The sequence below is a fragment of the Cyprinodon tularosa genome, unplaced genomic scaffold (assembly GCF_016077235.1).
Source record: "Cyprinodon tularosa strain WSP-4 unplaced genomic scaffold, ASM1607723v1 ctg1097, whole genome shotgun sequence".
NCBI classification, from domain to species: domain Eukaryota; kingdom Metazoa; phylum Chordata; class Actinopteri; order Cyprinodontiformes; family Cyprinodontidae; genus Cyprinodon; species Cyprinodon tularosa.
The window spans coordinates 116,376-142,696 of record NW_024037890.1 but is presented as its reverse complement, the minus strand read 5'-3'; the positions used below and the strand labels follow the sequence as shown (position 1 = coordinate 142,696).

At 38.4% G+C, this 26,321-nt stretch overlaps 1 protein-coding gene across 1 annotated transcript; it reads left to right on the top strand.

The window, feature by feature from the left end:
- The first annotated feature begins 3,311 nt into the window (after positions 1-3,311).
- cdan1 (codanin 1) lies at positions 3,312-26,061 on the top strand. Its single transcript, XM_038294223.1, has 28 exons — positions 3,312-3,420; positions 3,850-4,523; positions 4,606-4,806; positions 6,113-6,303; positions 6,458-6,574; positions 6,653-6,731; positions 7,233-7,353; positions 8,990-9,099; positions 9,226-9,315; positions 14,017-14,092; positions 14,195-14,400; positions 15,732-15,864; positions 15,951-16,094; positions 16,202-16,368; positions 17,152-17,233; positions 17,512-17,601; positions 17,681-17,735; positions 19,261-19,397; positions 19,491-19,594; positions 19,858-20,007; positions 21,587-21,650; positions 21,771-21,849; positions 22,039-22,259; positions 23,955-24,062; positions 24,142-24,205; positions 24,302-24,510; positions 25,217-25,324; positions 25,408-26,061. Exons 1-28 carry the CDS (start codon positions 3,343-3,345, stop codon positions 25,528-25,530), a joined length of 3,981 nt encoding a protein of 1,326 aa, XP_038150151.1. The 5' UTR covers positions 3,312-3,342; the 3' UTR covers positions 25,531-26,061.
- The last annotated feature ends 260 nt before the right edge of the window (positions 26,062-26,321 follow it).

The following is a 26,321-nucleotide window of genomic DNA, read 5'->3' as shown; positions in this document are numbered from 1 at the left end:
GCTATTTTGTGTTGTAATGGTCCTTTAAAAGAGTTCCAAGCTGCTTTTTGAGCTCAGATCTTTAAATCATGCATCTCCTGAAGGAAATCTAGTCATATTTAGGTAGAAATAACCTTTGAGTGACTATACTGTGCCTTCAATCAATTTTTGACAGGTGAAAACCGATTGAAAACTGCAAAACACAAAGAAACATGGGAAACTCGTGCTATATACGGCCAGATCAGATAAAAAACAATGCAGAGTCACGAGGATCGTTGCAAAAGTTATCATATCTTTATAGAAAACCCTCCAGTAAATCATATTTATTGTAGTGTAGTCTCCAATGTCAGGGCTACACAAAGTCATCAGACCAAGTATAGAAACATGTCTATCACGCAACTGCCGTTATGTGAAAAACGTTAAGCGTTCGAATCTTTAATTAGGCCTATATTATAATTTAATTAGGCCTATATTATAATTTAATTGGGTCTATATTATAATGCAACTGTGTGTATCTGCATGTCATGACCGTTTAATCCAGAGAAAAGCAGGTTTACGCTATCGCTCAGGGGGCTGCGGTGCTCGCTCCCGCGAGCGCAATCAGATTCTCGCAGACATTCACTTTTTCGCACAACACCGGTAATAAAAGCGAACATTTTCTGTCGGCAGGTTTCAGGATTTTAAGTTAATTTAGGAGTTATCACAGCGCTCTGTCATCTGCGATGTGTCTGTCTCACGGCCAGCTCCCAGGTTTGATTAATAGTTTGTAATAAATACATGAATAAAGCACAATCATACTCAGTTTTGCTCCCGCTTTATTTTTAAATACGCAGTGGGGTACTTAAACGTAGTAGAGGACATGTACCTGTATATAAAAAAACGCGCCCTATAGTCCGGTGCGCCTTATGTGTGTGTTAAATACAGAAATGGCACACATAACTGAGACTGCGCCTTTTAATACGGTGCGCCTTATGGTCATGAAAATACGCAAATTGCATTGCACCCATTAAAAATGCATTTCGCACAAGCCAAAAAAAAATTGACACTTTTTTTTACAGCTGCTGCTGAGTTTCAATGCTGATATTTAAAAGAAAGTGTACAAGGTGGATTTATTTTGTTGAATTGATCATATATCAGTCCAAGGGTGACCTAATTGACTGTGGCGATCTTTGGGTTTGATTTTTTTCCACTCTTTCCTTTTTATCTTTATTTTAAACTTCATAGGGCCTGCCTTGCATTGTCTGTAGTCACTTTTGCTGTGTTTATGTTGTTCTTTTCTGTCCATTGTCTTTGTTGGATTTCTCTTACACTTAGCATCATTTCCATCATGTGTTATTTCCTCGTTTTTGTCCTCTGTTCTTTCCTCTGTCTTTTCGTCATTTTGGTCTTCAGTCCTTTCCTCATTTTGATCCCCTGCTCTTCCCCCATTTTGTAGGAACGTAGATCGACCGGTAAATCGAGAGCTTCGCTTTTTGACTCAGCTCTCTCTTCACCACGACGGACCGATACAGCGCCCGCTTCACAGCAGACGCTGCGCCAATCCGCCTGTCGATCTCCTGCTCCCTTCTTCACTCATTTGTGAACAAGATCCTGAGATACTTAAACTCCTCCACTTGGGGCAGGACACCCCCCCTGAACTGGAGAATTCACTCTACCCTTTTCCTGGCTCAAGACCATGGCCTCGGATTTGGAGGCACTGATCCCCATCCCGGCCGCTTCACACTCGGCTGTGAACCGATCCAGCGAGAGCTGCAGATCACGACCTGATGAAGCCAATAGGACCACATCATCTGCAAAAAGCAGAGACGCAAAACGGATCCCCTCGACAAGGCTCTTACACCAGTCATACAGGGACCTGACAGCCCGTATCAAAGGGCCCGGCACCTCGTACTCCCGGAGAACCCCCCACAGGGCCCCCCGAGGGACACGGTCGAACGCCTTCTCCAAGTCCACAAAGCACATGTAGACAGGTTGGGCGAACTCCCATGCACCCTCTAGGACCCTGCTGAGGTTGTAGAGCTGGTCCAGCGTTCCACGACCAGGACAAAAACCATTTTTAAAGTGGAAAACAGTCCTAATTCCACATTCTTCAGAGCCGGTGATACTTCAAACATTGATAAACAGCATCTAATGAGTGTAGTGCTTATAACATTTTTATTAATATAGCAAAATGATGCTTTTCTCTTTTAACAATGAATTCCTCTTATCAGTACCGATGCTCACATCGAGCATAAAAAAGGGCATGCATATTGCATAGCACCAATGACACCTGACCAATAGTGTCCCTACCAAAGTTCAAATCAAACCTACGCCCTTGGTTGTGAGTAGCATTTTTGTAAACAGTTAGAGACAATCAACAAAATAAATGTATAAGAACAAAAATATATGCCTACGATTAAACCCTCACATAAATTACATATAAAAGAGATACATAGATAAAAATACATTTAAAGTAAACAAACACTAAGTAAATTAATCTCAATTTAGCTATTAACAAGGCTTATTCAAATATGGTAAAGGCTGTTGAATTGACAGGTGAATGGCATTAAGTCTTTGACACCTTACAGAAAAAGATACATATGCAATAGTGATCACTTCTATCTATCTATCTATCTATCTATCTATCTATCTATCTATCTATCTATCTATCTATCTATCTATCTATCTATCTATCTATCTATCTATCTATCTATCTATCTATCTATCTATCTATCTATCTATCTATCTATCTATCTATCTATCTATCTATCTATCTATCTATCTATCTATCTATACATACATACATACATACATACATACATACATACATACATACATACATACATACATACATACATACATACATACATACATACATACATACATACATACATACATACATACATACATACATACATACATACATACATACATACATACATACATACATACATACATACATACATACATACATACCTGCTATTAAATTAAGGAGGGGTAGATTCTTCATTGACCCCCGTAAAAGAGCAGAGGTTATTCTAATAACATCATTGTAATAAACCTGAAAAGTATATTGCTAGAGGAAAAACATTATATTTTTATGTTTGGGTGACAGCTCTACATCTATGTTTCCTCAGCAAACAATTAAATAAAATGAAAATAAAATCGATATGACCTTTTGTGGAGTGGGGCTTTATTAGGAAAAACCTTGCTTTCAGTGTTAAACTGTGAACTTGCCTATCACAACATGGCGGCCGCACGGACGTTCAGAGAGAAGCTAATGTGGCTCCTGACGCATGTACGTCTCTGCCTGTTGGGCCTCCGCTTTGACAGTGCGCATGCGCAAACGGTGACCCCGCCTCCTCCAGTCTCTTTCAGCCCAGAATGGCGGCTCTTTTGGAATCTGTTTTGTTGCGGAAAGTGGACCCTGATAAGGTTGTAGGCTGGTTGAAAAACGTTCAGGTAGGCTTAAAGTAGTTTATGCCGGTATCTTAGCTAGGTGGGCTGCCGTTACGCCCTCACGCGGGGTACTATTTTAGATGTCACAGCCCGCAAGTGATTGTAAACAAATCTTTTAGCTTTTGAGCTAGCTAGTCACTGTTACTGTGGTTTATATACGCAAATTAAGAGGTTGCAAACATCCCATAGCCCTCAGTGAGGTATTTAACTGCGAATTAGGGTTAAATACGCATATACATGCTTATAATATATATATATATATATATATATATATATATATATATATATATATATATATATATATATATATATATATATATATATATATATTACATAGGGGTATTTGGAACTAGGAGATATCAACTTGTATGATCAACTTAGAAGAAATAGTAAAATGTCACATTTTCGGATCCATTTTTGTCTTTTCAACAGGAGAATGAGAACCTGTTTGATGATCCTTCACTGCTTATCCAGAAACAAGAGTTTGTCCCTTTTCTCTTAAACTTCCTGAGAGAGCAGAGCAGTGAAGCTCTCACTCATGGACCTGCTACACCAGCCAAGACCCCCAGCCGCCCCAGACCACCCGCTCAGACTCGAGGATTCCCTGACAAGTCGGGATGCAGGTCTGCTGGGAGTGGGTCTGGGTCTCGTAGTGCCAGTCGTGTGCAGCTTTTCTCCCCCGCTCCCTCTGTATCGCCTGGGAATGAATCAGATGCTGCAGGTCAGTCGGGTTTGAGTGGAGTCAGTGCCTTCAGCAGCCCTCCCTGTTCTACAGCGTGGAGTCCAGCCTCCAGGCCATCAGGCTCTGAGCGCAGGTATGGCCAAAAAACCCGTCTGGGTGACTACATGGTTTCTCCCACTGAGCTACAGCATAGCCCCAGCTTCCAGCCACACAAAGGGCGCAGGAAGAGTGGTGGCAACACACCAGGTGGAGGGCAAGCAAGACACGGAGGAGGGCGAGGAGGTCCTCACGCCGAGGATCCTGGATGGAGGCGGTCAGCGAGAGGGAGGATAAGTGAACAGTTTTCACTATCAGCTCCAGCTCATCTAAATTTCAACAACTTAGAAGACTTCCCTCCTGTTGGCTCATCACCCATTCTCCCAGGGTGAGATAAATACTACTCCTCAATGAGTTACATTTGGCATTTAGGTGTGTTTTGAAATGGCTTACTTTCTGTTACACTCCAGGACATCCAAGCCATCCAGAAGGATAAACCCAACGCCGGTCAGCGCGGATAGACCCAACTCAAAACCAAAGACCTGTTTCACATCCACTCCTCTCCAGAAAGTTTCCAGCCCTCCGCTAGGAGTGGAGCCGCTTGAGGGAACCGTGACCGTGGGCAGTCCTATGAGCCTGAAGGAGGAAAGGGAATTACTGAAAAGAGAAAAGTAAGCTCACGTGTCGGAAGATAAATTAAGAGTTTTTCCTTGTACTCATATACTCTATCCTGCTTTATCATTTACGAAAGGTGTGTTTTTTAATACAATGACTTTCCTATTTTTTTCCTTAAATGCAAAATATTTACATTTTCTCTTACAATTTTGGTATAAATGCTTCTGAAGGTGGGTCGCTTTGTCAGCTAAAGGCATGTTTAAGAGTTTAAACTTCAGTTAATTCAGTTAGTTGGCGATTATTTCAATAATCGATTAAACACAATTAATCTGATTAATTGTTTCAGCCCTACTCATTTTGACATGTTATTACTAGGGATGCACGATATTGGGATTTTGGCCGATATCCGATATGCCGATATTTTAAAACTCATGTAGCCGATAACCGATATCGATACCGATGTTAAAGCTGGACAAAAATAAGTAGTCATTGAAAATAGCAGTTTTGTTATCCAATTCTGACACTTTGAAAAATAATATACTCAAATATATTTTCATATGCTGATATCAAGTTGATTTTTAAAAACACGTTATTGATCTATTTTACTTTCAAAATCTCGTGAAATTTCATCGTTCTGTTACAAACTATCATGAAATTTTGCAAATTCTTGTGAGATTTTGTTAGTAAAATAGATCGATGCCGCATCAATATATCAACATATAAAAATATGGCAAGATTTTGTGAATTTTCGGGGGATTTCGTAGCATAACGATGACATATAGCAATATTTCATTAGTAAAAGAGATTGATATGGTGTTTATAAATGGCAATATATCAGCATATGAAGATATTGGGATATTTTAATGTATCAATATTTTTTTCCCTCGTCTTTAGAAGTTTTTAAGTCTGTAAAAAATAAGTTTTTGAGGAAGAAGAAGAAGTAGTATTTTTTTTTTTTTAGACTTTAGAAACTCAGAAGCTGATCGGGTTAAATATCGGTGGGGTGGCCGATGTCCGATATTCAGTTTTAAGGCCGATACAGGCCGATACCGATAGGGGGCCGATTATATCGTGCAACCCTAGTTATTACCTCAGTTCAGTATTTTATTGTAGTTCCTTATGCATATGTATTCAAACTCAAAAAGTATTATACTTTGTTGAGCCCCCCTGCTGTTATTGTATATGCAGTTGTTTTGAAGTCGTATCAGGAGGGTGACATTTTAGCAGATTCATTTTTCAAAATAACTTGATTTTAATGTGGAGTATTCATTTGCAATGCATTTTATTTAAATAATAGACCATTTTTAGGATGTCTTGTTCTGCATTTATCATTGTCTTTATTTTGATTTTTCTGTTCTATAGGACAAAGCTTGCCCAACAGGCCGTGTCTCTTCCTCCATGCTCTCTGGATCCCTGTACTCCTACGAAAACGGGAGTTAGGACCGAATCTAAAGTTACACCAGACTCTCAGACGACATGTCCTGAACCCTCCAAAGTCACCTTCTCCTCGGAGCTCGATATTTTGGCTGAGCTTTACTGCACCTGCATTTCTGGTAAATAACCACAAGGTGGTGGTAGCTAGCTACACATTCAAATCGCTGCTGCTGGGGAAACCTTTGAGTGAAGACTTTGCAGCATGCTGTTGGTTAAAGGAAATTATGAAAGATCTTGTTAATAGTTTTTCTTTTTTTCTTTATGTTTTCAAAGAAAACCTTGTGCCAAACCTGTTCCTGGAGCTTTTCTTTGTGATGCAGCTGTTAACATCCAGGTCTCCTCATACACATGAAGGAGAAGAACAGTTGAGCATGTGTTCAGGAAATTCCGGTGAGCACTCGACCCTTGACCACTCGCAGCTTAAATAAATCTTGAATTTTTAAAAATAATTGCTGTTTTTCTTTGCAGATGTCTTGGAAAGATGCTACCTAAGACAAGTGCACAATTGTGTGTATTTTGCTGTAAAAGTTTTGGAGAATCAATTTCAGTAAGTTCGATTTTTGTTTTAGTTATCTACTCAAACCTTTAAGCTTCATAGATCTAAACAGTCTAGAAGATACCAGTGTTGGCAAAGATATAGATACTCCAAAACTATTGATAATTGAGCTTGATTTCTATTGTGAAGTCCTTTTTGCATATTTATACCATTGTTAATTTTAGATTTCTGGATTATTTGCACTTTAAAAGAATAATACCTTAAACAACCTTAAAATATTGCATAATTTTGTTATATTTGTATGATTTAGTTTGCATTTACTTGTACGTTTATTTAATAAGCTGCTGTGATTGTGTTAAAAAGCGTGTTCCATGTTGAAATGGAAAAAAAAAGTAGTTTTTCTTATTTTTATGCTTTTTAATTATTAGTCAGGTTCTTTCCCCACAGTATTGAAAACGGTGTTGAATGTTGAGTTTATAATTTCAATATCAGGACAATCCTAATAGATGCCTAAATAAATACTCCAGCTTGGATTCCATTTTGTTTTGACAGGTTGGTTGCTCATTTGGACAAGTGCACTTTGCGTCTGCTGGCAGAGAACGAACGAGTGGCTTCTTTCTCTCCAGAACTTAAAGATCGCCTCACTCAGGCTCAGGACAGAAGCACAGCTAAGGTCAGATACGCTCCGAATCGCTAGTGTTCTTTGTTTTGTTTCTTTTTGTTTCTCTTCCTGTTTAATTAATGTATTTTCCATGCCTTTTATTTCAAATAGTGGTTAGATGCAATAAAAAAAAATCAATTCATTACGATACAAAGAATCAAACAGCCCTGTTCTACACAGTAAGCAGTTATTCTCCTCAAATAATTAGGTTTGGTGATTCGATCTATAAATGGACAGATATGAGTCGCGTTGTGCTAAACGTGTGATTTTTGCCTTAACTTGGTGAAAACTAGAACCTTTTTGTTATTGCTTCATGCTGGGTCCATCTAACCACATACAACTAAACCAACAGCTTTGTAGATTGCACGGTTCTATATCAACGCAGGGAATAAAAAGTTCAGTATCTCTATATTTAACTCGTTCATCCACTACTATATACAGAAGTCTTGCTGTGTTACTATAAAATCCTCAGTTAGCTTCACTATGGCTTATTTTCTGGAAATAAATGCTGCTACTCTGTCCTCCTCTGCTCCGCTTGTTAATCATTATATCTTATTAGTGTTTTTAAATACTTCAACTATTGTATTATAAAAATTTTTTGTTAATTTTTGTGTCTCTATTTAATTGGGCTTCAGAAATGATCCGCTTTCTCAAAAGGTTAAAGAATTATATTGAGTTATATGTGAGTTGATGTTTCTCCCCTGTCTGTGTTCAGCGTCAGTATTTAAAACAGGGTTTCCGCGGGTCATTAAAAGTCATTCCGTTATTTTTTTTTTTTTTGATTAAGGCCTTAATTGGCATTTAAATTCATTAAATTTGATAATCATGGCATTAAAATGGCTTCGGAAAAGAAGCTTGAGGCTGAGAAAAGGCTACAGAATGGGGAAAAATGCAAGTTGGAACCAAAGTGGCGGGAAAATGAGGAACTCTGGACATGGCTGCAGCCTGTCCACGGTAAAGATGACGAAGGATCATTAAAAGAGCATTAAAAAGCATTAACTAAGAGTTATTAATTCATGTTTAAACCCAGTAAAAGGAAGAAATTCCTTATAAACAGAGAAAATTTCTGGAATGTAGATTAGCTGGCATGTGGACACAGATGGGGTTTTGTCACCAGTTTGGCAGTTTTAGGGTTTTATTTTTGTTTAATTGCACTTCAGACATCCTTTGACTTTAGATTTTAAGAACATTTAGCTAAACAAACTCCATCTTCACTTATCTAAACATTAGATTTATTCATCGTTTTGCAGTGCAGTTAAATGTGAAAATTTTTATAAGTGACTTTCTTTCTCTAAATAATTAATTTCTTAGTAAAACCCACTACAGTCCTAGGTTTCATTTATACTAAACCTTATTCCCTTCCATTAGAGTTCTACAAAATAACCTAAAACCCAAACATTTCTTCAAGTCATCTTCTTCATCTGAACTGTTACTTGATGCGATTTCTAAATTGCATTTATGATATTTCAAAGATTTCTTCCTACCTGATTCCAGACCCTTTTGAGCTGAATGTGACTTTCTGATGGATGATTTCAGTCTGAAGGAGGATAAAATATAATGAAATGGTTGAGAGGAACGGTTTTAAAGTTGGTGGATATAGTTAAAGCTCAAGATTTATACCCTCTCGTATTTTATTCTTGTGTTCCAGCTCTCTCCTTCGGTGTCCACTTTTATCCACTCAGTCCCCTTTCAGCCGGCCACTGACAATCGCTCCAATTTTGGAAGCGACAAGGCCTTCCACACCTTTAAGAAACAGAGGTATATTCCAACCTTTTCCCATTTCAAAGTCTTCAGACTCTGTGGAATCAACAAGCAATAGGAAAACATTTTCATGATTGCAGAACCTTCTGAACTTAACGTTTTTTTTTCCTCTCCTCCTCTTAGAGATATTTTTTACGAAGTGCTTCGAGAATGGGAGGACCTTCATAAAGAGCCGAGCTGGAACTTTGATGCTGCACTTGGACCCAAAATCAGGCAAGTCCAACCAGTTATTGAGTCCCTATCACACTTTGAGGATTTAGCCAGCGTATGCCAGAAAAATCTGGCAAAAACGCTGACATACAGGGTTCCCGCGGGTCCTTAAAAAGTCTTAAAAGGCATTGAATTCTTCAAAATAAAACTAAGGCCTTAATTGGTATTAAAATATCTTAAAGCTACAGTGTGTAATAATTACGGGGATATACAGTCAGAAATGTAATATATTATACATAACTATGTTATTTTATCATCATCTATGAGCTCAGCCTCTTAACCTTAATATTTGCGTTGCCTTAGAATTCGTTATTTATAATTACATAGGAGCGGGTCTCGCAGCCATGGAGGCAGACATCTTTGCGCTACGGCAGCGCAGAGCCAACAAACTAGTGATTGCGAGATCGCCAAAACGTCACAACGATGTAGAAAAAATAACGGGTATATTTATTATCTTAAGTCTACATGAAATCTATACCCTACACAGACTAATGAAATACTATCTGTAAAATTATCTATGTAAACAAACCTCATCACTTGAGAAGGTAGGTGATGCAGACGTGTTGGAAGACATTTTGTCCCGTAACGCTCGCTGTACTGTTGGGGGGCAGAAGCGGTGGGGGGGAGATGTTCATGTTGCTGCAGTCTGACCACTAGATGTCGCTAAAAGTTACACACTGTTGCTTTAAATCAGTCTTTTGTAGGTCTTAATTTTTAAAACATAAATAGGATTATTTGTATTACGATTTATTTTTGTAATTTAAATAAAACATTAAAATTGACATTTTTTTGTTTTTATAAAAAAAAAAAAAAAAAAAAAAACTACTCGCCAATAAAAGCCTTGTTGTGGTTTGATATTTGGGAGATACACCATTAACTTTTTGTCTGGAAAATATGAGCAAGTGTAAATGTAATGAAAATTGTCTCCAGCCAAGATTTTTCTCCATGGCTAAAACCAGGGAACATACATGAGGCTCAGTTTATTTTGTGCAAGAAGTGATTCAAGCTTGGAACGATGGGAATTAAGGCAGTGGAGTCACACATGCGAAGCACGAAACACAAAGCGTCAAAATTGAGTTACAGAGAAACAGCCGGTATTTCTCAGTTTAGTTCCACCCTTGTCTCTGCAACGCCTCCATTTATCACCAAATCAAACATACTAAGAAAACCATACAAAGAAAAATAGCTGCAAAAAAGACTTAGCACTGGTTATGTTGTGGCTTTAAAACTGATTTGTTTTGTTCCCTGCTAAAACAAAGTTTGTGAATTCAGTTAAATAATTGTTAAAATATATCTGTCATTTGTGTGTTTTTAGCTTTCTTCCTGTATGGGAAGCTTTTCAAAATTTGAAACATTAGTGCAGTGGTTTATGTTATAATAAACCTTTGGATTAAGTTGTCGCAAGCAGGTTTTTCTTGTGTTTCTTGTAAATTTGGTCTTAAAGTTTTATTTCAAGTGGCATTAAAAAGTCTTGAATTTAACTTGCCTTATGCTGTAGGAACCCTGGGCATATGTTGGATAATTTATGAGTACGTTTTGTACTCATAAATTTTACGTTTTTGTACAATTTTGTACTTTGGCCATACGTGGTTCTTAAGTTACAGGTAAGTTATTTGATCATTGAAATATGTTAAGTGTAAGTTACTCATAAGTCGTGGTGTCCTGCTTTTCCAAAATCTATGAGTAACTTGTGTGGAACTTATCAAGAACTTATCTCCAATGCATATCACCTTATTGACACGTTCCAGACGACCGCTGAACGTGTTTCTAACTTCCAGCTACTGTATCATGGCGTATTGGCAGCGTTTTGGTATAAAGGGGGTTCACAGGAGGAAACCATTAGTTCTCCTCCAGACTTCATCCCATCATAGGGTGAGAGAGAAAGGTGAGTGTAATGGATCCTCCCTGCGTTCAAGCCCACAACCACCAAGCTTCCTAGCAGACGTGACGCTGAATCTGCTGCGGCAGCAAACCTTCTTTTCTTTCTTTTTTTTTTTTTTTTTTTTGGACAGGCCTTAAACAGCAGCAAGTACAGGGCTCCATGTTAAGCATCGCCCGATCACCCGGGGCAAGTAGTTTTTATTGTCAGGAGAGTACAAATTTCATTGCATTTGCCCGCTGGGCAAGTGCAATGATCGCAAAAAAAAATGATTTATCACTCAAAATTACTTTAAAAACACCGACATTCGATGAAAACGACCCAGAAGCGTTGTCAGCGCCATTTTTGTTGTTTCGCGTGATTTGAAAAAGGTGCGTAATTTTGCTAGATGGTGTGATTCAGCTCTTGGGGAGAGAATTCTGCAGAGCAGCAGCTGGATAATGAACTTAATCTATACTATAATACACGCTAGATTAAAAATGATCAGTCAGGGATTAGGAAAATAATAATAATAATTGTAAACAGTGTAAATATTTCTATCATATGGCAGTCTTCTGTACAGTGGTCTTAAATTAAAAAATGTTCATAAATTTTTTTGCTCTTAGATATTGGAGTGGTGCATTTAAATGTTATAGAGCTAAACATGTTAAATTGGTTAGTAGTAGTAGTGTAAGTTTTTAACCTGTCAAGTTTTTTTAGATTTTTAACATTACGATTTATATTTTTCCAAGCACACAAAAGTTTAAAGCAAAGTTTAGTTTGAAAAGAATGTGCAGGAAGGATTGAAAAGCATGTTAACACGGTAATGTAGGCTTGAGTTCATTATCTGACGCATGCAGATACACACCAGGAACCTGGAAACTTAAAAAATACTGAATTACAAAAAACATTTAAAAAACAAACATGTTTCATTGATATATATACAAAAATGAATATTAGGAACTATATTTATCAAACATTATACTGGGCAAGTAAAAATTGTTTCTGGGCAAATGAAATGTGAAAGTTACTTGCCCAAAGGGCAAGTGGTAAAAATCCTTAACGTCAACCCCTGAAGTTTAATACTGGGATCAAAGACATCTTTTTATCCAGTCTGGGTGCATCACTGCCCCCCTCAAAAGCTTTTTGCCTACCTCCTGAGGTGGGTGGCCTTAACTGATTCTTCGTAATGCCCATGAAATGATTCACAAGCATCATTTCATGGGCGTTACACTTCCATGTGTTATGCATAAGTTAGGCTGTAGTTGGACATAAATTCTGGACTTGTTACGAATACTCTATGTATGTGTCCAAAATTGAAAAAATTCATAGAAAGTTCAGCGTATGCCAGCGTTTTAGGAGGTTCTGGGACGTCGGGAGCACGCTGTCTAAATCAGCTAGTCGTGACATGGGCTTTAAGCTAGTTATGGTCTTTTAGTGGATCTGATTAATAGAGATTAATTCTCACTGCCAGTCAGAATAATTATCAAAGCTTGCAGATGCTCACGTCTAAAGTTAGTTTACTCCCTGTTTGATTCGACTCATTGATGATTCAGTTCAGATTCGTGTCTTGGTTCAGTTCAAGATAGGACTTCGTAGACAAACTATCAGTGGTGCTATGGTTTATTGTTAAAATCTTCCTTCCAGCTGTCCAGGCATGCCGTGCAGAGCCGGTTGCCTTAAACAGACAGACAGGAAGTCATTGTCATTATTAAGAGTTTAAAAAAAAAGGTTCTTTGGAAATGCTCAAATTTGATCGATGAACAATAAGTTGTGCATGTATTATAATATTGCAAATTGTACATGTAAAATAGCCTTGATCTTACGAATTGAGCTGCATACTAGAGCGGGGAATATTAGCCCGAACCCGACGGGAGCCGAGAGGTCCTGCCGGGTTCGGGCGTGTTCGGGCTGTACTTTTTATTATTTCATTCGGGCCGGGCCGGGCTCGGGCTTTAAACCGTTATATGCGCGGCAAATAAATGATCATGTGATAACGTTCGATCTATACGCGATGAATGCAAAATGGATGTTACAGAAGTGAAACGGAGATTAGCCTTTAATGCGCACAATTGAAAAATGTCGGGCTGCAAACGGGTCGGGCTCTACGAAGCTGTCAATCATAACGGGCCGGGCCGGGCACGGGCCTGGTTCTTTCGGACTCGGGTCGGTTTCGGGCTGACTTTCAAGGCCCGTTTCATGCTCTACTGCATACCTCACAGGGTGAGACATAAAATCATTCTGTTTGTCAGCTAAATGGATCATTAGAGCTAATCTGTTTTAAAGCTACAGTGTGTAATAATTACAGGGATATACAGTCAGAAATGTAATATATTAAACATAACTATGTTATTTATCATCATCTACGAGCTCAGCCTCTTAACCTTAATATTTGCGTTGCCTTAGAATTCGTTATTTATAATTACATAGGAGCGGGTCTCGCAGCCATGGAGGCAGACATCTTTGCGCTACGGCAGCGCAGAGCCAACAAACTAGCGATTGCGAGATCGCCAAAACGTCACAACGATGTAGAAAAAATAACGGGTATATTTATTATCTTAAGTCTACATGAAATCTATACCCTACACAGACTAATGAAATACTATCTGTAAAATTATCTATGTAAACAAACCTCATCACTTGAGAAGGTAGGTGATGCGGACGTCGTGATAGACATTTTGTCCCGTAACGCTCGCCGTACTGTTGGGGGGGAGATGTTCATGTTGCTGCGGTCTGCAGTCTAAACGTTAGATGTCCCTGAAAATTACACACTGTAGCTTTAAAAATGGGATTTTATATTAATGACGCATTCGTTTTTTTGTCTCTTTTTGTCTCTTTTTCTTTAGAGGAATGATGAGTCAGCTGACTTCTGCCGGAAATCATTCCCACTTTGCTCGTCTGTTTTTGAAGCAGCTTGTTCAGGTACGTTGGCGCTTCGTACGTTTTTCAAAATTGCTAACACAGGGATTTGTTGTAGTCTTTTATCTCTCCTCCTTTCTGACACTGCATTCTGTCCGCTCACAGATGTGTAAAGGCCCCCGTACAAACACCCCGTCAGTAGAGGCACCCGACGCCGACCTGCTGGGCATGCTGGGAGCTGACAGCCTGGGTCGCCTCAAGCGTCTGGAGGAACGACTCATTCAGCCGCATGGAGTGGTCGGCCCCTGTCCTCCTCCGTCCTTTCCTGGCCACCAGGAGTTCTTCAGGGATTTCATACAGACAGCCAGCTGGTGAGAAAGCAAATATTTTCTCTGATTTAGATTTTGAATTAAAAGACAACCTTAGGAGGATTAGGCCTGACCCGGAAAAAAAGATAAATTAACTGAAAAAGAAAACAAACCATGTTAAACATGTCACATCTATTTGGATCTCAAATAAATAGGGATGCACGATATTGGGATTTTGGCCGATATCCGATATGCCGATATTTTAAAACTCATGTAGCCGATAACAGATACCGATGCCGATGTTAAAGCTGGACAAAAATAAGTAGTCATTGAAAATAGCAGTTTTATTATCCATTTCTGACACTTTGAAAAATAATATACTCAAATATATTTTCATATGCTGATATCAAATAGATTTTTAAAAACGCGGTATCGATCTATTTTACTTTCAAAATCTCGTGAAATTTCATCGTTCTGTTACAAACTCTCTTGATATTTTTGCAAATTCTTGTGAGATTTTGTTAGTAAAATAGATCGATACCGCGTCAATATATCAACATATAAAAATATGGCAAAATTTCGTGAATTTTCGGGGGATTTCGTAGCATAACGATGACATATAGCAATATTTCATTAGTAAAATAGATTGATATGGTGTTTTTAAATGGCAATATATCAGCATATGAAGATATTGGGATATTTTAATGTATCAATATTTTTTCCCTCGTCTTTAGAAGTTTTTTAGTCTGTAAAAAAGAAGTTTTAGAGGAAGAAGAAGTAGTATTTTTTTTTTTTTAGAAACTCATAAGCTGATCAAATATCGGGTTAAATATCGGTGGGGTGGCCGATGTCCGATATTCAGTTTTAAGGCCGATACAGGCCGATACCGATAGGGGGCCGATTATATTGTGCATCCCTATAAATAAATAAATGAATGAAATCCTAAAAAAAAAAAATTGAGTTTGCAATTTAATAATAGTTAAAATATCTAAGAAATAATATTTTAGATCATTTTGATATTTTTCTTTTACATGTGAAGAATAGTTATAATAACTAATAAATATTTTAGATAATTTTCCTGTTTTTTCCTTATTTTCTGCATTTAAATAATAGTTAAAATAACCAAAAATAATACCTTAGATTATTTTCCTTTTTTTGCTGCATTTTAATAATATTTATTTTCTTTGCATCTTAATAATAGCTAAATAACTAAGAAACCATTTTCCTATTTTTCTTAATTTTTTGCATTTTGATAATGGCTATAATATCTAAGAAATATTTTAAATAAATTTTCCTTGTTTTCTGCATTTAAATAATTGTTAAAATAATAATAATAATAAAAAAAAAAAATCTAAAGCAGATTTTATTTCTATCCCTGTATCTTTGGGTCCCAGCTGCCAGATGAACCAGCACCTGCAGGACAGCCTCTGTCAGCAGCTCCTCCAGTTGGACGAGGTGTCCATCCTCAGTCCTGCTGCCTCCACTGGGGACGGAGAGGACGAAGAGGATGGAGACATGGAGCAGCAGGTAATCCGTTCAAGTGCTTCCTTTATTACCAGGTAATGCTTTCTGCAGAGTGTTTGCATCCATCATAGATTTTCTTGCTTTTTCAGGATGAGAAGCAGCGGTTCACCTCAGTGCTGCTCCTGGCTCGTCTTCTGGCAAAGTTCCTGGGATTCATCGCATTTCTTCCCTACCAGACATCAGAGAAACCCTCTAAAGAAATCCAGGAAACATCTGTAGCCCTGCGCAGTAAGGTGATTAAAAAATTATGCTAGATTAGATTAATTAGACATCCTTAATGACTGAGTAGTTATACCTCATATTGAAATGTCCTTAACAAATAATGGTTTCCATTCTACAGAGTGTCCAGGTGCTGGACGTTTGTGCTGTGTTGCATAACAGTGTAAGGAGGAGGCGAACCATTTTAACCGTACCTTGGCTGGTGGAGTTCCTCTCCATGTTGGATTTCATCGGCCCTCTGCTTCTCTGCTACAGGGGGGCACTGGGCACCCTGCTTCTTCTCTACAGGTGGGATTCTCCTCCTTTCAAACTGTGTCACAGATTCATAAAGTGGGTATATTGAAGAAAAAGTATGTTTTCTGACCGTTAAAGCAAGAAAATTTCTACTTCCTGTGGAAAATTTTAAAGCCTAAGTCTCAGAAAAATAAAATCAAACTTAAGTTTAAAGTTTTTATATAGCGATTTCTATTATTTTCTATGAAAAAAAAAGATCTTCATTACAGGTATAAAATGAATTTGCATCTATTAACATTGAATTGAATGGAATTAAAATCAATGTTACAGTCCCACAATAGAGGAATTCAGATTATCAGCAAATCAAAAATGTAAATGGAAGCAAACGGCTCATCATAAGACTAGATAAACAAGCCAAAATGAAAAAGGTTGTACTGAAAATAAAAAAATAATCAAAAATATCTTAAAATGTTCAAACACAACTAATTGTTTTGGTTTTTTAAGCTCTAACAGCTCACAGATAAATGCACTCTGACGTTAGCTTTATTCATCTAGATTTGTGGGTCCTGAACTGGGCTAGATTTATTCATTTTTTAATGTGGGAATCACTTCATTGGTTTTTACAAATGAAATAAAAATATCAAAGATCAGAAACTGCTTTAAATGAAGCAGTGCTGATCATAGAAACCATAGAAATCTCTGCCTTTCCAGAACTTCATTTTATAGATCCATAATATATATAAACCATATTAGGAACCACTAGAAGTTGTGACTATTGAATTCAGAAAAAAAAAACCTGTGAATTTGTTTGAACTGAAGCCTGTTGTGTGTTTATAGGAGGCTGCAGCTGAACCAGCATGAAGAAATGTGTTACCTGAACAAGCTGCTGCTAGTGTCCGTGTTGGGGTGGCTCTTTCAGGTCAGCGACAACATGTTTGTGACCCTGCATTAAACTATGACATTTAGTTTAGTTATGTTGCATATCTGGATAATAAAGCAAAAAGACAACGGTACATTGAACTACATTTACCAGCACTTATTCCCCTTCTGTTAGGTGGAAACAACATTCGGTTCATTAAAAAGTTCTGCTGCAAACATTTGTTTAAAAAGGAAAATTCTTTTTAAAACACAAAAATTCAAATCTATCACCTTTTTTGGTGCATAAAGCAACTAAACCTGTGTTTCAAACCTGTGTAGATTCCAGTGATTCCTGAGGACATTTTCTTCACCAGTGAGTTCACTGCTCTGGTCCAGGAGGATGATGTCGTTACGGGTTCTACTGGACTTGTAAGGACAACTTTTCTTTGTTTTTTTTCCAGAGAAAAGCCTCAATTTGCGTTTAAATGGTTGATTTTTGGTTTCCCAGGACTGCATCCCATTGGTGGATCAGCAACTTCTTTACACATGTTGTCCGTTTCTCGGTGAGTGCAAACGTTCACATAAAAAGCCCCTTTGACTGTTTTCCCATTTTTTTTTTTTTTTTTTTTTTTTTTTTTTTTTTTACAAATTACAGACATAAAATCCATTCAGTGCAGCTGAGTTGCTGAAAGTTAAGGGAAAATTTGTTTTTAATTATAATTTAAATGTTATTCTTCTTCTTTTACTGTAAAATAATTCCAGTAAAACAAGGTACAAGTCTGCTGACAATCCTGGCAGAAAACTTTCAGTTCAAACTGATTCGTCAAAGTTCAATTCAATTCAATTCAATTCAATTCAGTTTATTTATATAGCGCCAAATTCACAACACATGTCATCTCAAGGCACTTTACAGTTCAACCAGATCAAATTGATACAAAGTTTTCTATCTAAGGAAAACCAGTTGATTGCATTGACTCATTGACTCAAATACAATCCCCCACACTAAGCATGCTTGTAGCGACAGTGGAGAGGAAAAACTCCCTTTTAACAGGAAGAAACCTCCAGCAGAACCAGGCTCAGTGTGAGCGGCCATCTGCCGAGGCCGACTGGGGTTCAAGGAGACAGAAGCAGAGATACAAAAAGCAGCTGTAAAAGGCGGCCCCGTCCAGGAAACACACAGCCAGGCAGACGAGCTCCAAGGCAGCTCCCATGCCAGAGGACGAAGAAAGCACATCCACTCAGTCACGGTCAGAGAAACAGGACCACACTGGAAAACAGGCCGATCTCCAACATCTATAAACAAGGGTGTTGATAGAAGCAGCACAGCTGATGTTTCTTTCCAGGATGACGTCACAGCCAAACAGGAACAGACGAGGCAAAGCTACTCTGAGGAAAAGCAGAGAGAGCAGAAGGTTAGAGATTGAACTAACAGATTCTGCAGAATAGGAGAACAGAGAGAGAATGAAGCAGAATGATGAAATGGGGGTCCCTATGTCCTCCAAAAGTCTAAGCCTATAGCAGCATAACTATAGAGATAGCTCAGGATAACCTGAGCCACTCTAACTATAAGCTTTATCAAAAAGGAAAGTTTTAAGCCTAGCCTTAAAAGTAGACAGGGTGTCTGCCTCACGGACTAAAACTAGTAGTTGGTTCCACAGGAGAGGAGCCTGATAACTAAAAGATCTGCCTCCCATTCTACTTTTAGAAATTCTAGGAACCACTAGTAAACCTGCAGATTGAGAGCGAAGTGCTCTGTTAGGAACATAAGGAACAATCAGATCTCTGATATAAGATGGAGCTTGGCCATTTAAGGCTTTATATGTGAGAAGGAGGATTTTAAATTCTATTCTTGAAGTGTTGATTTATTTCTATTTTATTCATATTTTTTGCTTTGATAAATAAAAAATATGCATAATTTTCCCTTCAATTTTCATTTGTGGAAAGCTCCCCTGATTTCACAAGCTTCCATGTACTTTGTTGCAGCTGCTTTCCATAGAATAGAGGATCTTAGAGTTTATAACCAATGCACTGTAACATCCTGATGTTACAGGAGTGGATTCATGTTTTGCTTTGTTTCCGTCTGTTCAGGTGAGTTTCGTAAGCTGCTAGCAGCTTTCGTCTCCGGCAGCTCAGCTAGGAGTGGAGGAATTATCCGCAAGATTACCCCCACTTCTGCTGAGCTCAAGGACACGCCAACCGCCAACCGATCGCAGCACAAGCTGCAGGTGAGTCGGCTACGCCGAGGCTCTGGGGCCCATGTGTTTGAAACGGCTTCCGATTGCTTCTCAGTGTCTGAAAGGAGTCCCTAAATGTGACAGGTGGACCTGGAGCAGGCCTTCTTTCACAATCAGCCTCCGTCTTTGCGCCGCACAGTGGACTTTGTGGCTGAGAGAGTTGGGTCCAACGCTGTCAAGCATATAAAGTTAGTATTACTGGAAGGAAAAAGGGAAATTTTAACACAAAGGTTTACAGTCCTCTAATATACTTTGACATGTCCTCCATGCATTATTTCAAATCGAGAAAGACTTAATATGGTGATAAATCACAGTGTGAATGTTTGTTTCCTAAGAGGTCTGACACTCCAAGCACCGACAGGCTGCTATAAATTCATCCTCATTTCTAAATGGATCTTCTGCTCCAACTGAGAGTAAAAACATCTTTATCCTGTTTGGTTACCTCTCACAGGGCGACATTAGTGCGAGAGTTGGTGGACAGCGGAGAGGAAATGCTGAAAGATGGGCTGCAGTCGGCGAACTCAAATGCCTCCAAGTTGAATGACTCCATATGTGCTCGGCTGTGTGATGCCGGCTTAGAATCACTTGGAAAAGCAAACCGGTAAAAGAATGTTTTTTAGTTTTCTGTAACGATTCATTAAGAGGCAGGGTTTTTTTATTATTTGTTTTTATATAACATGCATCATTTTCATCATTATTTATAGAAAAACATGTGGTGAAACATGTTTACACTTGCTTTTTTTTGTCTCTGAATGCATCTCACATCTAGATTAGTTTGGCCACTTTTTCCTTTAGGTTATTTAAATCAGAATGTGAGAGAATCCAGTGATTTCCTGTTGGATTCCACTCTTGACTCCAGAAGAATTAAGGTCAAAACTGAGTGATACTTTAAACTTTCACCTTAAAAAACAAAGAAATAAAAATAGGATTTGTATCAAAAGAGAAGCTATCCCACACTGCAAAAAATTGGAGTCTAAATAAGTCTTTTTTTTTTCTTGAAAAATGTACGTTTATTATTTAATTGAGGAGGTAAGTGAGACACTTTGCCAATGAAACAAATTACATTTATAAGAAAAAACTATTGCATTGCCTAATTTCAAGAGCATATTATATAATTATCTTATTTTAAGAGTAAAAAATGCTTATTTCATTTGCAAATCATCTCGTTTATCTACTGAAATTAAGGGTAAATACACTTCATTTAAAAAAATCTTTACTTATTTCTCGATCGTTTTTGCAGTGCACCGTATGAATCAGCTGCCATAATATACCTTTTTGGAGTCACGGCCCAAATTTGGGGATGCAATACCTTAATGCATTTTCTCCAGGCTTTCAATGCTGCCTTGAAAAGTCTGGAAGCAGCTTTTTTTGTTTGTTTTCCAGGTCTCCAAAATGCAAGATTGGAAGATCGAGTTTGTTCAAATGTTTAATCTTCTTATCTGTTTCCTTTTTGCCCAGTTTTTTTTTTGTTCCACTTAATTTTTATTTAAATTTTTGCAACTTACACAGACATATACATACAAGCTCACATTCAGGCTGCTGCTCTATATGGTATACTTAAAAAAGAACAAAACTTTGAAAGTATGTACAACAACTTAAGCTTACAAGTAAAGTATGTCACATGGTTAAACATAAATGTAGTTAGTAATTAAATAAGCAGCACCAATGGAAATTTTAATTGAATAGAAAATATTAAGTAAAGATAAAAAAGTACAATAGAAATCAAATAGAATACCGATGAAAGAAAAAAATAAAAAGTTTTCTTTTTGCCAATTTTTAAGATGATAAGCATTCTACCCGTTAGTTGACAGAATAATGGGTCATTATTTTAACATTGCATGAACTTTTTGCTTTGGTTTGGGTCTGTAGATAACTTTAAATGCAGGTTAGGAATCTTAAAATGGGTTGAAATCCAGTTTTAGTGACATTAAAGATAAATCGACCAAGATTGAAGGCTTTGAAAACTGGACTAGATGGTCCAGATGCCACAAAAGCAGTGACAATATTCTAAAGTCTAAAACATGAAATCAGAAATATTTGGAGGTCCAGGTACTCAAATTCCCCAAATGTATTTGATTTCTTTGGAAAAAAACAGCAGTTTGGAGCTTAGCTGCATTTTTCAACCTTTACAGTTTCATGTTTCTGGTTATATTTGTGGTCATTTGTTTCTTTTTATGCAGATTTTGCAACGAAAAAAGCCCTGACGCCATACGTATTCTGCTCCCTGTAGAGACCACGCCAGCAGTAAGTGCTGAAATCACATGTTTTCAAACCTTTTCCCTCTAAATTTGAAAGTTAGGCTATAATCAAACAGAAGTGGGTTTATTTGTTTTTTGATTTTATTTGTTTATTTTCAATTTCCAGGTCCTGACTACATCTGAGAACATCACCAAACGCTTAGCTGCCGAGAAAGCTTGCAGCTGGCTTTCTGCAAACATTACAGGTAGCTCCTGTTAACAATTAGTCAAAATCACATTAAATTATTGCGTTCTTTATATCATTCACAGTTTTATAAAAGATCTTAGAAACGAATGAAATCTCTGACCATCTATTCTACATGAGCTAAAACAGATCCTCGGCTTAAAGCTCCATGAAACGCATCTAAAGTTTAATCTGCTCCTTCTCTTAAAAGCACTGATCAGGCGTGAGTGGAAGAGCAGGTATGAGCGTGTGATAAAGGCTCTCAGGAGTCCAGTGGCTCCAGACTCGATGGACCCGGACGGCGCTGAGGCTGAACTGGTCAGACAGGGCCAGGTGAATACACCCAAGAGGAAACAGGAGAGACTGATCTCCTGCCCTCCTAGCTGCAAACATAACTCTCCCCTTCCATCAGACATCCTCATTGAGGTCAAGGTATGATGACTCTGGCTCTATATGATGACCTTAAAGGAATAGTACACCCAAAACATGATTAGCCTTCATTTTCTACTCACCCCCATGCTGAACAACACTCTGGAGTACTTTTTTGATATCTCAAATGCATCTGGAGATCTGGGAGGCTTCTTGCTGTCTGCTGACATTCAAATAATGGAGGTCTATGGCGCCCGGGGCAGAAAGGTCCATAAAAGTCCACAAAAAACTTGTCAATATTCCTCCATACTGCTCGTCCAATGTATTCCAAGTGTCCTGAGTGGGTAGCATCCATAATTTACTCGAAACGAAGTCATTTAGAATGTTTTTAGAGCATAAACAGTAGTGTATAGGATTTCCTGAAAGCGCGCGCCTGCGTGTTCACGACGCTACGGAAACCGCGGCAGACTAAACCAGATGAAAGTGCGCATTCAGCTCGGCAAAGAACTCATGCTCTTCCTCAACACTGAAGTCCTCAGACATTTTTCTTTCGTTGTTTCTTTCTTTGCACAGGTAAACAGCACATTTCTTCCTCTACGCTTGCATTATCGGCAGAGCAGATGCTGAATGCGCCCTTTCATCTGGTTTGGTCTGCCGGCTTCCGTAGCGTCGTGAACGCGCAGGCGCGCGCTTTCAGGAAATCCTATACACTACTGTTTATGCTCTAAAAACATTCTAAATGACTTCGTTTCGAGTAAATTCTGGATGCTACCCACTCAGGACACTTGGAATACATTGGACGAGCAGTATGGAGGAATATTGACACGTTTTTGTGGACTTTTATGGACCTTTCTGCCTCGGGCGCCATAGACCTCCATTATTTGAATGTCAGTAGACAGCAAGAAGCCTCCCAAATCTCCAGATGCATTTGAGATATCAAAAAATTACTCCAGGGTGTTGTTCAGCATGGGGGTGAGTAGAAAATGAAGGCTAATCATGTTTTGGGTGTACTATTCCTTTAAGCTGCTTTGCAAACTTAAATTGTCTGTATTTTCATATTTCTGTCACTTTTTTGTTAATCTATCACTAGGGATGGAATGGTTTATGAAAACCGTTCGGTTCGACTGTCTCGGTTCGGTTCGCGTGTGTTTCGTTCGGTTCATGCGCAGCTCCTTTTTCTCATAGGCGAAGCGTTTACACTCCAGAGAAGAAGGTGGCGGTACTGCAACCAAAGCCAACCCCCAGTAGTAAACAAGAAGAAGAAGCAGCGAAGCAGCGTAGCCGGGTGTAGCAGAAAAAAATCATTTGTTGTGGAGAATTGTGTGGGTATGGCGAGCAGCACTTTATAGGTCTGCTGTATGGGAGCGCTTTGCATTTAGAGTGACCTACGATGACGGCGGAAAGAAAGCTGTGGATAAAAACCGTGTGCAAGCATTGTGCAATACTAACAGTTTATGCTAACAGCAACATGAACAACATGTCAGGCCAACAATCAACATATACCGAACTGAACTGAAAACCGTGACCCGAAACCGTTCCACCACCTATCCATCACATAGACAATGAGTAAACTATATTAAAGTTTTTTATTGTGATGTGACAAAATGGGAGAAATGTCAAGAATTCAGATTATATTTTGCTCTTGCTTGAAATCTTCCAATTTAATTTAAATAACCCTGCTTATCTTACCTGCTGTATCTCTATCTGGCTGTTTTCTGACTTGAATGTAAAATGATCTGGAGTTTCTTTCTTATTTAGGAGATTCTGAGCATCGCCGTAGGCCCCAGGACAGATGAGGAGCTTCCGACAGGCTCTCAGCTCAGAAGACAGCTTCAAAGAGTCAGAAACACGTTAGAGTGCAGAAAGGTATAGAAAACGATTGTTAGCAACATATCAGTGTTGCATGTGGATAACACTCTTTTTTTCACGTGTCTTTCTTGATTAGTTCTTAAGCACTGTGTCAGAGCAGATGCTTCAGAACTGTACAGTGCTGCTCGCCTGCAAGCTGGGTAAGAGGTTAAGGGCCGTAATCAGGCTTTATTACAGAGGCATGAGCTGTACCTTATGATGTATCTCTCTGTTTATTGTTATTTGTGCCTGTTTAGTGTCTGGAGAGCTGCCATTGCGTTCATCATGGGGCAGCAGGCATGGAGGGGTTGCTGTAGATCCCAGCGCCGGGTCAGAGCCTTCTGTGTCAGAAATTCTGGAGCAGCTTGCCGAGCTGTGGGAGGGAGGCTACGGCGCCTCTGCTCCCCTCCACCAGCTCTTCACCCCGATCACTGTAGCTGCTGTGCTAAAGGCCAATGACACAGAGGTATGATCAACTTTGCTGTGCTGAGTTACACACTGCATTCTGGTGGCTTTTTACAGCTTTTTTATGTTACATCTGGGTTTTTCTTTTAAATACTGTATTATTTTCAGAGACCTTATAAATAAGTGATCCTAAAGCCAGAATAATCTTCGCATATGCACTTGGAAAACAAAGACATTTACATTTAGAGACACGTCTCATGGTCTGGTGAACAAATGTGAGCTTTGTTTACATCAGACTTACAACAAGCCTCTTGTTGAAAAATATTCTGGGTAGTTTTGGCTTGGATACAGGATGCATATATGCAAAAATGCCAACGGTTAAGTACAGTGAAGGATGACTGATGCTGTGGGCCGGTTTCTCTTTCAAGTGCATGGCATAATGAAGACTTTGAGATACCAGGAGGTTTTAGATGGGAATATTTTAGAAGCAGCATTGATGCCTATAAATAAATCACTGGTGATTCTGTTTAAAAGTTGTTGCATATATTTAATTTTAATTGAGATTATGCTCTTAGAAATGTAATTTAATGCATCCTTTACTAAGGGGGCCCGATATGTATGGTTGATGCTCTCTAATATGCATCTAATCCCTGGGTTGTAAACTGCAGCTTATTTCATTCAATCTACCTTATCAGCCCTCAGTTTGATTTGATTATTTTGAGATTGTTGAATTAAATCGACAAATTGTCTTGATGTATTCTTTTTAGAAGAAGAACTACCTGTTCCTTGTTAGAAAGCTGGTTAACAAAGGAATACTGAGTGAGGAAGAAGTCCTATCCTATTGGAAGAAGCTAACAGACCTGACCTTGCCAACGGTAAGATTCCACCGTTGATTTTGACTCCTGCAACCAATTTGGCTTATTTCTTTGATAATGATCCTACTTCTAACTATTTTCAGGAGCTGATTGAGAATTTCCAGCTGCAGTCACAGAGTATTGAACTCTCTCTGCCTCTGACTGAGATGCAAATGTGCTTTGAGAAGCTGCAGCCATCGCATCAGACAATAGAGGGAGCAACCTGACAGCAATACCTGCTTGTATTCCACTAACAACTTTAAGGGCCACCACCTCAGTGTCTTATCTGTGCATGTTTTCTCCCAAACTTTAGCCTTTTAAAGTTTCACCATCTGAATTCACAAAATGATCTTCTCTTCAACTTAGATTTAACTGACCAAAAGTTCCCGTCATTTATGGCTATTATTGAACCATGAATCATTTCTCATCTTGAAGCTGTATCAGAAAAACATGATTGTTTTATTCCAGAAAAATGTTTGCCTTCCAAACTCTTTTTAAGTGAAACGTAAACCTCAACATTTCAAATATTGCTGTTTTTTTATGTAGTAAGTTCAGTTTAAGCGACAGTTAGTTTAGCACTTTCACTTGTTGCCTTTGATCACATAAGGAGTTATGTGTCTTATTTCATGAACGCATTTAACGCGTTTGTGATAGCTATTGTTCATGTTGAACTGTGATGTATTCCTAGAATCTTATAAACTGAAAGATTTTAATGTGTTGGCAAAGAATGAAGTTATTAATAAAGATTTATTTCATTGTGCAGCAGCTTGTGTTAGGTGTCTTCTTTTAATCAGAAATGTTTCCCAACTTTCCATTCTTATAGTGTCTTAAAAACTCAGATCTGCTTTAACCCCTTGATCCAGGCGGGCCCGGTTAGCGGCCCAGCTGACACCTCTTCATGTTGATCCAGTTATAGAAATGGCCAAAACAGAGTCCAATGATGTGTCATCCACATGCCTTTCAAACTGCCGCTTTAAAATTTCAAAAACGTGTTTCAAAATATTATCAAATACTTTTT

Bases quoted from the DNA above. Each gene is read 5' to 3' on its own strand.
- cdan1 (XM_038294223.1), top strand. From the start codon at position 3,343: ATGGCGGCTCTTTTGGAATCTGTTTTGTTGCGGAAAGTGGACCCTGAT. The intron at 14,401-15,731 runs GTGAGAAAGCAA...TTTGGGTCCCAG, and splicing joins TTCATACAGACAGCCAGCTG to CTGCCAGATGAACCAGCACC. The intron at 16,369-17,151 runs GTGGGATTCTCC...GTGTGTTTATAG, and splicing joins ACCCTGCTTCTTCTCTACAG to GAGGCTGCAGCTGAACCAGC.